The sequence below is a fragment of the Lycium barbarum genome, chromosome 2 (assembly GCF_019175385.1).
Source record: "Lycium barbarum isolate Lr01 chromosome 2, ASM1917538v2, whole genome shotgun sequence".
In the NCBI taxonomy this organism is placed as follows: Eukaryota; Viridiplantae; Streptophyta; class Magnoliopsida; order Solanales; family Solanaceae; genus Lycium; species Lycium barbarum.
Window position 1 is genome coordinate 148,453,754 of NC_083338.1, and position 15,956 is coordinate 148,469,709.

Below are 15,956 nucleotides of genomic sequence, written 5' to 3' on the forward strand. Positions count from 1 at the left end.
GCAAAACTGTAATTCCAACCTTGGTTCAAAATAGAGAAAAGTAGGGGTGTCACTGGTACGGTTCGGTCAGTTATTTTTTGAAATTTGTACCATACCAATTTTTCAGTTACTCTATGGTGTATAATCAAAATAAGACTTTTCGAAACCGTCCCAATCGTCTCGGTTTCTCTTCAGTTTTGGTTTGGTTTAGTTAATTTTCGATTGTTAAACCTAACCTGATGGCTATAGCAACCGATGAAATTTGATGGAATTAAATGCCCAACAGTTACAACAATATAGAATGAAAATATTTTTTCCTTTATGATATCCTATAGTGACAATTGGCACAAGCAATATATTCACTGAAATTTTCTTGTTTTATCTGGTTGCAGTGATGAGTTGCTGAAATTATGTCTGGACTTATGATAGTCCATGATTAGCTACTTGCAATTTCTGATCAGCTTTCTTGTTTTAATGCTTTGTTATGCATAAATTTTGGCTTGTGTGGTGAGAAAATGTCCAAAAGTGTCCTTTATCTTTAAGGATCGCTTATGTATTATATGGAGCACTAATAATGATATAGGCCAACCTTCTAAATCCATGTATATATCTTGCAACGCGGTTGTTAAGGTGCTCCACAAATGACAGTATTTGTGCGTGTAACTGCTCAAAGGATGCGTAGTTTAGCGCACAAGTATCTGCCACATTGCAGAGATATACATTGGTTTACGAGGTCGGTTGAGATCAGAGTTGCCATAAGCAGGAATACCACAGGTCCTGAGAACTAGAAGATCTTGTGATTGAAGCTTAGTCCTGTATTCATTTGTTGCATTCTGTTAATTTATGTCCTTGTTAGTCCCTTAAAGTTTGCAATTGTTGAAATACATTTAGTATACCCTAATAGAAATCGTGATATTTTGATGGCATATCATAGTGACTAAGCATAATAAGAATAATTCATCTTGAGCATCAGTCAGTGAATGCTAATCTTGATAGGTGTAAGTTATAAATGAACTCGATTTTCACATAATTGTCAATGGTTGCGACAAGATGGATGTAGTGAGTCATTTGGAGTATCATTCGAATTCAGTAATTTAATTAGTTTGTATCAAAGACTACACCAAAGATAGAATCCAAACCCAATAGTAGAAGAGATGTAGTTTAAATTTTGAAGCTACCTTAACTAGGAGCTTGCAGTCATACTACTTGGGTAAAGTTTCTATTTGTATTATGGGTTTGCACCAAGTACATGAATGACCTTAACTGGGAGCTTGCAGTCATACTACTTGGGTAAAGTTTCTATTTGTATTCTGGGTTTGCACCAAGTACATGAATGTGGGACTTGGGACATTTATCTTGGTTGTTTATTAATAGTTAATTCATGATGTGTAATTTTCATTTTAATTTGGTGGCCGCAGTCTGCAACATATCTAATTCTTCAAGGTTACTGCCTTTACTAAAAGGAAATCAACACTAGGTCAATGTAAAGAGCGGAATACTTGGATAAAAATATTACAATATCAATCTAATGTGTAATTCATCCAAACTATGGATAATGCCATTGTTGAATACCGGTGATTTACAAGAATGGTTTTGGAAGCGGCGACCTTGAACTTTTTACCACTTGTTTAATTACAAAACTTCAAATTTAACAAGTTTTGACTTTTGATTTTGAAGGTTTCCATGTGACATCAATCTCTAGAAGGGTAACTTGCAGTTTTCATAAGAGTTTGTTATGAATGCTCTATGGTGAAACAAATTAACTTTTTGTTGGACTTGCAACATAATTTTCTTTATATGTTTTGTATAACTAGTTCAATTAGAATTTTGAGATTATGAATTCTGAATTATAAAAAAGATAATTTATTGGGTTTTGGACAAAATATATATTTGCAAATTAAATGAATTTTTAACTATAAATATACAATTTGGGCAGAACTTACTATTTTTTGCCGAACCTATAAGCAAAAGTGTAATCCCACCCCTGGTTCAACATAGAGTGAAAAGTATTACAAGGCTGTGTAGTTACCTAACTAGTTTGGAATTAAAACATTGGAGTAATTGATTGTGGGAACTTTCTTAATACTGTAACTAACTTTCAATTTTTTCTTTTTTCATATAGTATGTATATCTTCACAAAACTGGTACGAGCTGAGCAGCAACCTTAACTAGTTTAACGCAGAGACGAAATAAGGATTTTGAGTTTATGAATTATGAATTATAAAAAAGTGAGCTTACTGGATTTTGAATAAATTATTTCTACATATTAAATAAATTTTTAATCATAAGTATAAAATTTGGATGAAAATTAATGAGTTCTCCGAACCTCTAAAATAAAATTATAACTCCACCCTAAGTTCTGAACATTGGGATTTCATTTCAAGTCAAACTAGAGAGGAAAATATTAGTACGCACGCTGTTGTATAGTTTACCTAACTAATTTGGAATCGAAACATAGTTGGCTAATTGATTTGGAACTTTCTTAATATTGTAACTAGGGGTGTACAAAGTAAACCGACAAACCGCACCAAATCGATAAACCGAATCAAATCGAGAAAAAAATCTGATTAGTGGTTTGGTTTGACTTGGTTTGGTGTTGGAAAAAAAAACCCGATCATAATTGGTTTGGTTTAGTTTTAGCTAAAAAAAGTCAAACCGAACCAAACCAACCCGACATTACATGTATTCAATTTTTAAAATGTTTTATACATAAAAATATTTATTTGTAATGTAATTTATAAATATTTCTTAAATTTTTTTTTATAGTTTTTTTTATCTATTATCATATTATTCAAGCTCGAAATTAGAATTTTGAATGTGAATAGGTTTTATATCCTATGGATGTTATTAACTCATATAAAGTCCAAACTAAAACCAACTCAACACTAATACTAACAAAAGAAATTCAATTTACCACTAGAAATGACAATAATGTAGGATATATCTCCTTTAGTTTTGCATAATTGGTTTAGAGAGTGAAAATACATTACTTAAGTTTTTTTTTTCTTATCATGTAATTAATACTTATTAGCCGTACTTATTTTAGGATGACTTAGTATTTTTAGATTATGGTCATTTTCTTTATGGCTTATTAATTAGCAATATTTATTTTAATCGATTTTATTATCTTTTGTTGAATATTTTAATACAATGTCATCACTCTTCTCACATATTGTGTTATTTTCTTATGAAACACTTTAATTACATAGTTGTATCTTACTAGGACTAAAGAAATATTTGAAGTAAAAGTTATATATTTTGTATCAAGACTATTCCGAAAACAACCTGAATAACCCGAGAAAACCCGAGGTTGAAAAACCCGAATTTTATTGGTTTAATTTGGTATATAAATTTAAAAACCCGACGCAATTAGTTTGGTTTGGTGTTTAAGAAATCCAAACCAACCCGGTCCATGTACACCCCTAATTGTAACTCACCTTCAATATTAATTTATTTGTTTGTTTTCGCAAATCTGGAATGAGGCGAGTAGCTACCTTTTGTATACTAACAGAAGTTCTCCCAAACCATCACACTTTAGAAGTTGTCAAAAGTTATTAAAAGAGGGATTTTGAACCATCTTTACTAAAGAAAAGGATTACAACTTTTCAAAAGTAAGTTTGTTATTGAGAAGAAAAGTGAAGTTACAATAAACATACTCCCCCCCCCTCCCCCCCCCCCCCCACATTTTTTCTGCTGTCAAAATCTGAATTGTACGAATTTTGAAAAAAAAAAATCTTTTGAAAATTGTTAAATGTATAATATCATTTGTGTTACAATAAACATTTTGAAATATATAGTTTAAAATATTTTATAGTATTTCGCATCTATAGAAATCATGTCAATATTTTTGCTTTTGAGATTTAAATTATGTGAACTTTAACCAATATTTTAAATGTATTTAAGTATTATATTGGCATAAGAAAAATTACAACTTATATTACTTTTCTTATAACTTTTTGAAATCTAAATCTTAGTTTTAGGATATTAAATTGATCTAATAGAATTAATAAATTTAGTTGAATTGGCTCTCTATAAGTAAAAATTATCACATAATCCAAGGAAGACTGTCCCTTGAAGAGTTTGACAAAATAAATGTGAAAAGGCAAATATCATGCAATATCATGTAAACACTTGTCCTGTTTGGTGTTTGTAGCATTTTCCAAAATGGATTGCTTTCATCACAACAAATGCTATCCCCATTTCTGGCTATTTACGGGGAGCTGTTCACAAATTTGACAAATAACTTATCTTCTTGTTATATTGTAGTAATACATTTGATAAAAAAATAAATATCTAAGTATCATTTTTTGAAAGAATTTATTTATATTGGCCAAATTGGAAGTATTATGAGTTGTACTACTTTCAAGTGATAATTTATGCTACACGTATTCTTTATTTGTATTGTAGATAACCGTGTTGAACTAGTGTCATATGAATATTACTAATTTGTACAAATACTTTAAAAATACATTTAAAATTATGCAAAAAAGGTTCACATATCCATATCATATAATCACACGCATCCGTATATCGATTGCCGAGTTCACCTAACAATACAATGATAAATTTTAACCCAAATCTAGCATCAGCTTCTTTCTTCTTTGAATATTCGGTGTTTGAGATCTACCAATCTTATTAATTTAGATTCGTCTTCTCTACAGAGGTAGGAAGTTTTTTATTAATAAATTATCAACTATTAGAATTTAAACTCGAGGCTTCTGACAAAAGTAGACGAAACTATCTCACCATTCTTTGTTGGCAGGTTTAGCACTAGTTACAGATAAAACTGGAACTATGTAGACCCGAAACAGTACAATTATCCCTTTGAAAAATGCCAATACAAAAACGAATACTTTGTTATAAAATAATAAAATTAAAATGCAAGAGAATATATATATGAAAGAAACTTGAAGATTGATATGATTTCTTTCACTTCTGTGTATCTTCAATAGGACATGAGTGGTCCTATTTATAGGAAAACTAATTTAGTAATACATTTGGTGATCACCAACTAAAAGATAACTTACTTTGGTGATCACTAACTAAAAGATAATTTACTTTGGTGATCACTAACTAAAAGATAACTTACTTTGGTGATCACCAAAGTACTTGAATGATACATGGACATTCACTATTAAATATTATTTACAACACTCCCCCTTGAATGTCCATTAATAGATAATGTGTCTCGTTAAAACCTTACTACAAAAAACCTTGTGGGAAAAAGTCCTAGTGAAGAAAAAAGAGTACGCATATCTAGTAATACGCTTTGATAGCTGCCTCATTAAAAACCTTACCAGGAAAACCCAATTGGGACAAAAACCTTGGTTAAGGGAAAAAGAGTGCAGCGCGTATTTTACTCCCCCTGATCAAAACTTCACTTGCTGTCTCGGAGACGACGCATTCCAATTTTGTATCTCAGCTTCTCAAATGTTGAGGTTGGAATGTTTCAATGGACAGATTCGTCATATTATCAATCAAGCGAATTTATCGAATATTTATTTCACCTTCTGTTGAAGATTGTGTGTGAAAAAGAAATCTAACAAAATGCTTTATTATGTCTCCTTTGATATATCCTTCTTTCAAGTGAGCTATGCCAACTTCGTATAATATTATTGGAATCTTCATCTCCAAATAAATATCGCATGATTGCAGAATGTGCTGAGGTATTGATCTCAGCCAGATACATTCCTTACTTGCTTCTAGATACATTCCTGACTTGCTTTAAAAGTTGTTGATATCCTGACAGACTTGAATAAGTATAATTGACTGTCATGTAGAACGTCATATTATGGCAACATCCTCAGATGCTCACATAATTTGTTTGAGATCTAACTTTATAGAGAACATATGAATGTCCTGCATTTCATAACTAACAAATCTTGATAATATTGGTTAAAATCAATAAATTCATATCATTATTTGATTCATCTTGATGTCTCCGCGAATAAAAGTGAGGCTATATCTTGCCTGCATATCAATAAAAGCATTATCTCATGGATAGTAATAGCAGGATACGTTAATGCATCAATTGCACCAAGACATGGTACTTTCTAACCATTTCCGTGAGATCCAAAATTGTTTTTTTTTTTTTTTAATTTTTTATGTTAAGCAATCTTACAGCCATTGAGTACTCAATGGAATCGCTTTAAGGCCTTTTCAATTCTTTAAGAATTTTCATATAAACTTCACTGTCTAGCTGGACATGAAAATATTTTAGTATACGCATTCAAGTTTTTCATGTACTGCCAGACTGTATGAAACCTCATTACATCCACCACAGGAGAACACATCTCTGTACAATAATGTCAGGACTTTTGCGAAAAACCTTTATACCACAAGGCACGAGCCGTATTTTATATCTCGGATTAATAATTCATTTCACTTTTCGCTCAAAAGTTTCTTTATACCCTACTGACATTATATCTTCAAATGTTTGGACTATAGATCCAAAATATTTCATATTTACCACGTGAAATCAAATATACTTGAATTGCGTATTTTCATTTGACTAATCATCTATCTGTCCACATTTCTTGACAGATTTGAATTCAAGATCCTCGTTACCATTTATAATGTTGAGTGCTACATTATATCAAAGATGTCGTCGACGGTCATTTGATATCGGTTCCCATGCGACATAACTTATTGAGATCTCTTCATTTTTCATCATTTTCAGGTACCTGAACCTTTCCCAAGGTTTCATGAAGTGTTATGTTGTGGTGCTCTTTTAAAGCACTTACCTCATTATTATGGCCATCTTGATCATTTGCTCCTCTCCTTCTTCAAGGAGATTTACCTTTGGAACCGATTGGTCTATCACGCTTCAGGCGTGCCATAGACTCTATCCTTCAAGGATTTTAATTCTAGCAGGAGCATTTGCAGCTGGAATATGATTTTCACTTTGGTCAGCAAATGCGTCTAGCAGTTAGCTTGAATTGTATTTTAATTGAGGATCATACTAGTGATAATTCATTATATATAATTTATTTTTCCAGCTGCTTATCATCTCTCCCCCTAATGTTAAGGAATCTAACATTTACCCCCAACCTTACTTGGGGACCCATCTTTATGCGTTATGGCGGAGCAATTGAACCATATACAACACATTCACATTTTTATATGGGAATTATTTGGTTCCTGACCTTGAACCAATTGTGGTAGGGGAACCTTGTTGGCTTGATGCATATAAGCTGCTACATATTAAATAACACATCTCATACCAAAACTCTATTTGGGAGATTTGTTCTCATAACCAATTGTCTAGCAACTAATTGGAGGCATGTAATTTTTGCTAAGCCAACTTGGATATAAACCCGCATTATCAATATAATTTTATAGTTTGAAACCATGCTCTTAATTTAACAATTTGAGCAAACAACCTTGCAAAAAAAAAAAAAAAAACTGCAAGTTGATACCAAATGCACATGTGACCATAACATAGATGCATCTATTAAAATCATATAATAGCAAACGGTCCACATGGCAGGTGAACGGGCCCATATTCACCTCTTTATGTTCCAGAATTATTGAGGGATTCGATCCCATCTTTAGCTGGTATAATGTTCAATTTATCACGAGAACAAGTAACACAAGAGAATTCTTAAAGAAACTTTTATTTCTTCAATATATAATAATGTGAATTCTCAATCATATTTGCATCACATTAGAACCGGAATGTCCAACCGGTCATGCCAGCTGATATTTATTTCAATAAACTTCTAGTTGACCATCGCATGTGATTCCATCATCATGCTCATATTTGTGTAGTACAGACAAGAGAGAAGCAGGATAACATTTCACATTTATATTTCTTACCCGCTATATGACTATAGTAATATAAAGATATTAAATCTTTCCATCATTTATAGTCTCAATCAGTGTTTTAAAAGGCGGGGGCGTAAGGCGAGGCGTTTTATGTCTGCCTCAGCGAGGCGTAAGCCCCGAGGCACGAGGCGTAAGCCTCATGGGACTTTAATTTTTAGTATTTTATAAAATGATATAATTATAATAAATACTTTTAAATTGGTTAAATAACGTAAAAAATTGAAGAAAACAATAAATAAGTGATATATATATATATATATATATATATACATACTCCACCCCCACAAAAAAATTAATTAGAACAATCTATTATACGTACTTACAAGTATAAGTGACTGCTCGTTACTTTTTTGAGATAGTAGAAGACAAGTTAAATAATTGGAAAAGAACATATATTAGGCATTCTAGCAATAAAAAAAGGTCTTGACTTTTAAATTTAATGTTTCAGTTCCTTTTTAAAATATTTGAGTAATTACATGTTGACTTTTGAAAATTTGGGCATTATACTAAGGACTTATTTAACAAATTTCGTTTTAGTTTGAAGAAGTTTTCTGGGCTTACGCCCCAACAAAAAAAAACTCGCCCCAAACGCCTAGGCTTACGCCCCAACAAAAAAAAAACTCGCCCCAAACGCCTGGGCGTACGCCCCAAATTGTTGGGCGTACGCCTTTGGGGACTTGCGCCCCGACCCATCGCCCCGAGGCATTTTTGGTACGCCCCGCCTCGGGGCTCGCCCCGAGGCTCGCCTCAAAAACGCCTTTTAAAACACTGGTCTCAATATGAATGGCCACTTTGGCGAATACCTTTGAAACTCAATAAGTTTCTTTGAGACTTACTACAGTATAATGCTTTCTTGATAATCAATTTAATTCCTCCAAAGTAGTAATAAATTGGCTCTTCCATAGCTCCCAATTAATTGTGTACTACCACATATTTCATAACACCATCCGTATGGTGAACATATCCTTTAAAGGAGAAATTTATATCATTCCGATCAAATTATTATAGGCAAGACTCATTTCTCTTTAACCTTTTCCTGTCAATAATCATAATCGACAAGATGATCAATGACTACTTATTCCACAATAACGATTTCTGTCAAACCTCCCCTAGAGGTGAGTTGTGGTATTAGCATATACATACATAAGCACATATTTATCCATATCTTTTATCATACCTTGCCACATTCACTTTCAAGAATGGGCCAGCATCCACGATGCTTATCACAAGTCGCATTCTCTTCAAGGAATGAACTATAATTATATATGTGTTTCAGAAATTTGATATAAACACATTGTCATGTCTTAATATTTATCATATTTATATGATCCACCTCGACATCACTTTAAAAGGTCAAGTGTGCCTCCACTTTGTATTCCTTTCTTTTAAGGGAGGATTTATATAATTTATCAAATTAGGTCGCAAGGAATCGCGTTCCCAATGACCTTTCATACCACATTGATGGCAAAAATTACCTTCACCTTTTGAAGGACCATTTTGAGAACCCATAATGTTCTTCTCTTTTATAATTGTCATAATGATGACTATTATTAGTTTGTCCTTTATCACGCCCACGTTCATTCATAGAGCCATAACAAATATTTTGTCATCTTTCAAACTTATCATATACTGCTATCACATTCACTTCAGGAAATGGAGTAAAGTCAGTGGGACGGGCTTCACAAGAGCATATTAATTTGCTCAGTCATAATCATATCATTAATATCATGCATTGGGACTTCAACCCAATGTATTATTCATATAAAGGTGTTTTAAGCCATAACGCGATGGGACTTGAACCCAACTTTTTATATTATCATCATAATGCACCGGGACTCAAACTCGATGTCTTACCCTCTTGGTGCAATGGAACTTGACTCCACTGTTTTACCCTAAACCAATAGCATAATAGCCCAAACTGCACCGAGACTTACCCTGAAGTCTTTAAATAAATTACCACCGGTTGTGATGCAAAAAACAAATTTAATTACAACGAGGCTTATATAAAACATTATCAGTTATGTCCCCCTGAATAGTAATAATTAGTTCTTCCTCAAAACTTAATTACTGCAAGATATCAACAATAGACGGGAGATGGGACGAATCGTTCCAGACTAATTTTTCAAGATAGAAAAATCTCACCAAATAGGCCTTTCTAGAGCAAACTAAATAATGCAAATGCTCCCAATAGACACAAGGGTACTAAAATTGCATTCACAATTTATCATCATTAAGAATAATGAATAGTACCTGATATGATGAAAGATTACCTACCAGTCTCACTCAGATGGTTAGAGTCTCGTGTTGATAACGTGTTATAAAATAATAAAATTAAAATGCAAGAGAACATATATATGAAAAAGACTTGAAGATTGATATGATTTCTTTCACTTCTGTGTATTTTCAATAGGACATGAGTGGTCCTATTTATAGAAAAACTAATTTAGTAATACATTTGGTGATCACCAATTAAAAGATAACTTACTTTGGTGATCACCGAAGTACTTAAATGACATTCACTATTAAATATTATTTACGACATACTTTTATTAGTATATGAATTGTTGAACTTCTTTTACATAAAAAATATTCTTAAAAAACATAATAAAATATTATTGAATCTTTCGATGATTCATTTTAATATTGATTTTCTTCATCTTGTCAAAAAGTTTCTTAGTTTCGTTACCGCGTTAAACAGATACCAAAAGTGGAATGTTAGCTGACCCACCAAGTCTTAATAGAGCCCACTGCACTGACGGCATAAGAAGTCCAATGTATTCAACAAACCCCACATGCCCTGTTTTATTATCCTTCACATTCCTTATGGCTAATGCATACACTGAAGCCAAAAAAAATAAAATAATAATAACATATCTAAGTATATTTCTACAAGTAGGGCCTAGGAAGAGTAGAGAGACTTATTCCTATCTCGTGGAGAGAGAGGCTTTTTCCGAAAGACTTTTGGCTCAAGTAACATATTCAGTGTATTTCTATAAGTGGATGTTGGAGAGGGTAGAGAGGCTTACTCCTATCTCGGTGAGATAGATAGACTTTTTCCGAAAGACCGTTGGTTCAAGTAACGCATAACAAAGCAATTTAATAAAAAAAATACAAAAGTAAATAAGGTATAGCAAAAAAAGATATGACAAATAGTAGGGAGAGCGTAATATAACATTCAAACACATAACAAAGCAATTTCACAAAGAAAATACAGAAATAAATAAGGTATAGCAAATAAGACATGAAAAATAGTAGGGAGAGCGTAATATAGCATTCAAAATAAAATAGTGTGATAACAAAAGCACGAAAAACAACTAGCAACAAAAGTTCAAGCACAAGAAACTACGAGATAATGTTGATACTATCCACCAACCATATTTCGCAGGGAGAGAGACAACACTCGACTATCTTCTAACCTTCTACGCTAAATTACAATTTTCATATTCTCCTATCTAAGTTATGTCCTCGACATGCGCCTATAAGCAAAAGAAACAAAAAGAAAAAAAAAAAATTGCATACAGTGACAACACACTAATTTGTTAATGGAGCTGTCCCACTCACTCTACTCTTGTCGCTTGTCGGTGGTTACTTTATGAATCCCTTCATCTCATCTCATTTTTCTGTTCACTTTCACACGCTGTTCCGTAAACTTATGTCCTAACATCACCTCTATTTAATACACTCCCATCATCTTTTTGATTCAGAAAAACTCACCTCTGCATATAAAGATCTTATCTTTATTCAATTGTGTCTTCAAAAAAATAATCATGAGAATATACCAAGAAATGAAAGATGAAGAAGCTCAATCAAGAAATAGTAGCACTACAAATACAGTAACAACAACACCAGTTTCAACAATAGCACCATTAGCAGTAACATCAACTGCAAAGAAAGATCAAGGATTTAATGGGTTATTTGGTAAAGGGAAATACAAATTGTGGGTATTGGCTGCAATTTTATTGCTAGCTTTTTGGTCTATGTTTACTGGCTCACTTACTCTAAGTCTTAACTGGTCAACTGCAAATCTCAGCCGTTTATCTGATACCTCTGATTTCTCGATCCATGAAGATCTTGATATTCTGGTACTCTTTCTAATCTCCTTTATTTTTCCTTTTTTCTTTGATGGGTCATTTTGCTAAAAGGCGAAATCATAACTAAGAAACAGATTTGATTTTTGCTACATGGGTTATTTACTTAAAGGCAAATCATAAGTAACTAAGAAAAATATTTGATTTTTAAATAACTAAGAAAAAAAGATTTGAGTTTGCTACATGGGTTATTTACTTAAAAGGCAAATCATAAGTAACTAAGAAAAATATTTGATTTTTAAACAACTAAGAAAAAAATATTTGATTTTTAAACAACTAAGAAAAAAATATTTGAGTTTGCTACATGGGTCATTAACTTAAAAGGCAAATCATAAGTAGCTAAGAAAATATTTGATTTTTGCTACATGGGTCATTTACTATAAGGTAAATTATGAGTAAACTAAGAAAAAAAAATTGATTTTTTGCAAGATGGGTCATTTACAAAAAGGCAAAACATAAGTAACTAAGAAAAAAGATTTGATTTTTGCTACATGGATCATTTACTAAAAGGCAAATTATAGGTAAACTGAGAAAAAAAGATTTGATTTTTACTACATGGGGTCATTTACTATAAGGCAAATCATAAGTAAAATAAGAAAAAAAATGAATTGATTATTGCTAGATGAGTCACTTATTAGAAGGCAAATCATAGTAATTAACTAAGAAAAATGATTTGATTTTTGCTACATGTGTCATTTTACTATAAGGTAAATTATAAGTAAACTAAGAAAAAAAGTTTTGATTTTTGCTACATGGGTCATTTTGCTAAAAGGCAAATCATAAGTAACTAAGAAACAAGATTTGATTTTTGCGAGATGGGTCATTTAAAGCAAATGGAGTAATAAGTAACTAAGGAAAAAGATTGGATTTTTGCTAGATGGGTCATTTACTTAAAGGCAAATCATAAGTAACTAAGAAAAAGATCTATTATTGCTAGATGGGTCATTTACTATAAGGTAAATTATACGTAAACTAAGAAAAAGGTTTTGATTTTTGCTACATGGGTTATTTTGCTAAAAGGCAAATCATAAGTATCTAAAAAAAGAATTGATTTTTGCTAGATGTACTATAAGGCAAATCATAAGTAACTAAGAAAAAAGATTATTTTTTGTAGTATATTTAGCAGACTCAGCTTGTTTGGTACTGAGATTAGTTGATTATTGGCAGTATTAGGAGTACATTTCAGGTCAATTCACCTTAAAAGTCCTTTCCTTTTTTGCTTTTTCCTCTTTCTGTTCTTTTTTTTTTTCAACTTTAGATGATGGATCCTATTTTATGTGGGGGTCTTTGATCTCTTGAAAATAGATCATTTTGTGTGTTAAAATGTTAACTTGAATTTTATTTCTTTGGTAGGTCATCTACTATTGGGATAATCATAAGTAGTTAAGAAAAAGAATTGATTTTTGCTAGATGTTGTAGTAGTATTATTAGCCAAGTAGGAGTGCATTTCAGGTCAATGCAGCTCAAAAGTTCTTTTCTTTTTTGCTTTTACTCTTTCTAATCTTCTTTGTATACTTTTAAATAATGAGTTTTCTTTTCAAGGGTCTTTGATTTCATGTTTCACCATTTCATGTGTTAAAATGTTGAATTGATTTTCTTTGATGGGTCATTTACTATAAAGCAAATCCTAAGTTACTAAGATTAAAATAAAAAATAAAAAGGTTGATATTTTTGCAGATGTAGTAGTATTATAGTAAGCTCATTTAACTAGTTTGAGTTTAAGATATATGATTGGATCACGTGGGTATTTTTCAGGTTAATTTAGCTCTTTTTTCTTTTCTTTTTTTTTGGCTTTCCTCTTTCTAATATTTTTTTTCTACTTCAGAGTTTAGATGATGTGATTTCATATATGGGGTCTTGAAATTACACCATTTTGTGTGTTAAAATGTTGAATTTTATCTACTGATTTTTAGGTATTGGAGGAAAGAGAGAAAATGGTGAAACATATGTGGGATGTGTACACACAGAGTAGCAGAATTAGGTTGCCTAAGTTCTGGCAAGACGCTTTCCAAGCAGCGTACCTAGATTTGACAAGTGATTCACCAGCCATCCGAGACACTGCTGTTTCGGAGATTGCCAAAATGTCCCTGCGTTCCACTTCCACTTATGAATCACCTTCCAACAAGCACACAGAACCAAGGTAAATTTTTTCAATCAGACTTGTTTTATTGTATATTATATCAAACATCCAAACTAGTCGAGATCATGCTGTATGAGTTCTTGATATACGTTCCGCTCTAACAGTAAATTAAGGGGTTCTTGAATGTTTGTTCTTCTCTTTACTGTTTCTTATCATGTCGGATGTGGATTAATTATGGAATTAGCTTTTAGAAAGAAACCTACTCTTGAGGGGCAACCTAAAATTGTAAAATAATAGTTCAAAGTTTTTCTGAGAACTATGAGTTCTTAGGTTCAAATCTCAGATGAGGATACAACACTTGGTGATTTCTTCCTATCTGTCCAAGCCATCACAGACAGAGTAACCCGGTACCCTTGAATTAGTCGAGGTGCGCGCAAGCTGGCCCGGACACCGCGGTCTTGAAAAAAAGAGCAGTTCAAAGTTTTCCTAGAACTCCAAAGGTTGAAACTGAATCTACAGTAGAATTTACTTATAACAAACTACTCTTTACTGCTTTTTATCATATGAGATGATGATTCTTTTATGGGATTACTGAGAAAACAACTTATCCTGAAGGGGCAACCTAATAAAGTGTAGAAGGGTAGTTCAAAGTTTTCCTAAAATAGGTTGAAACTGAATCTACAGTAGGATTTACTTCTAACAAGCAACTCTTTACTGTTTTATATCACATGGGGTGGTTATTTTTGTGGGTCTCCTTTGAAAGCAACTTATCTTGAAGGGGCAACTTAAAAAATGTATAAGGGTAGTTCAAAGGTTTCCTAAGATTTGAAACTGTACACTAGAATTTGTTGAAGCGTGAGACTATCTCATCTAAAAGCTTAAGCACGACGGTGGGTAGTAAAAGGGTAGTTCAAAGTTTTCCTAAAATCCCTAAGATTCGAAACTAATTCTACATTAGAATTTGTTGAAGTGTGTGATCATATGATCTAAAACCTTAAGCATGTCTTTTTGATAGAGGGTGACGGTGAAATTCGAACCAAGGAGAGGACACATTTATTTATTTGATTATATTCTCAACAGAATTTACGTCTAACAAACTACTGTTGGATCTGGTTGGTTATAAATACGAACAGAGAAGCAGAGAAAGAAAAAGGATCGAAAAGCCAGGCGAAGACGATGACTACAAAGCAAAAGCAATAATGGGGAGGGCAATAGTTCTGCTGAGATGAAGGTAGATGCAGACTTGTGGTTGAACGCAATTCTTCTTGGTGGTCAAAGCTTTTTTACTTGTATTTATACTACTGCTAGAGCTTTATTTAGATATAAGATCAAAGTTTAGTGAAGGCAAAGGTCTTCCTTTTGATTGTTCCCAGTTAATAATACCATTTCAAAGCCAGTTGGTTAATTTTGTTGTTGACCCTAAATCTATTTTTCTTATTTGGTAGCTCCAAGTCATGTTGTTTCTCTTCATTATAGTACTCAAATTACCTACTTTGACTACTTCCGCTTTAAATCATTTACCTTGCCTTCTCTTGATTGAACTGAAATAACACTTCATTATTCAAAGATTAGAGCAAAGTTAAATACCAAAATGCTGATAAAGGCATCCCCTCTTGACATGAGAAACAAATGTGTAAGCAGATGAAACGCGTCTTTGAAAGAAATAAAAAGGCAAAAGAAGTCAGGTGACTATCGGTCCAATTTAGCTAAAAGATATCACGAATCTAGTAGTTGATTGCTTATAAGTCGTTGAATTGTTCTTTATATGTTTCAAACTCAAGAAATAAGGAAAATGAGGATTTAATCCAGTCTCTTAGGACAAAATACAACGATTCACTGTATCTCATCTCGTGTCATGCTATGCGCTTTCCTTTACTCTCTCTATTAAAAAATATATCTAAAGACAATTTAACTCTAAACTCCTACTTAACCTTAACAAAATGATTGATTATCACACAAGCATCTATAGCTTAGTGTTTAAT

General features: G+C 32.3%; 1 protein-coding gene across 3 annotated transcripts; it reads left to right on the forward strand.

Moving 5' to 3' along the window:
- Window positions 1–11,372: 11,372 nt before the first annotated feature.
- LOC132628005 (uncharacterized) lies at window positions 11,373–15,379 on the forward strand. 3 transcript variants are annotated; one of them, XM_060343673.1, is made up of 3 exons: window positions 11,373–11,888; window positions 13,808–14,034; window positions 15,055–15,379. In XM_060343673.1, the coding sequence occupies exons 1-3, from the start codon at window positions 11,574–11,576 to the stop codon at window positions 15,065–15,067; spliced, it is 555 nt and encodes a 184-aa protein (XP_060199656.1). In that variant the 5' UTR covers window positions 11,373–11,573; the 3' UTR covers window positions 15,068–15,379. The 3 variants fall into 3 exon arrangements, with proteins under 3 accessions (XP_060199656.1, XP_060199657.1, XP_060199655.1); XM_060343674.1 differs by having other exon boundaries at window positions 11,374–11,888; window positions 14,990–15,120; XM_060343672.1 differs by having other exon boundaries at window positions 11,387–11,888; window positions 15,108–15,379.
- The last annotated feature ends 577 nt before the right edge of the window (window positions 15,380–15,956 follow it).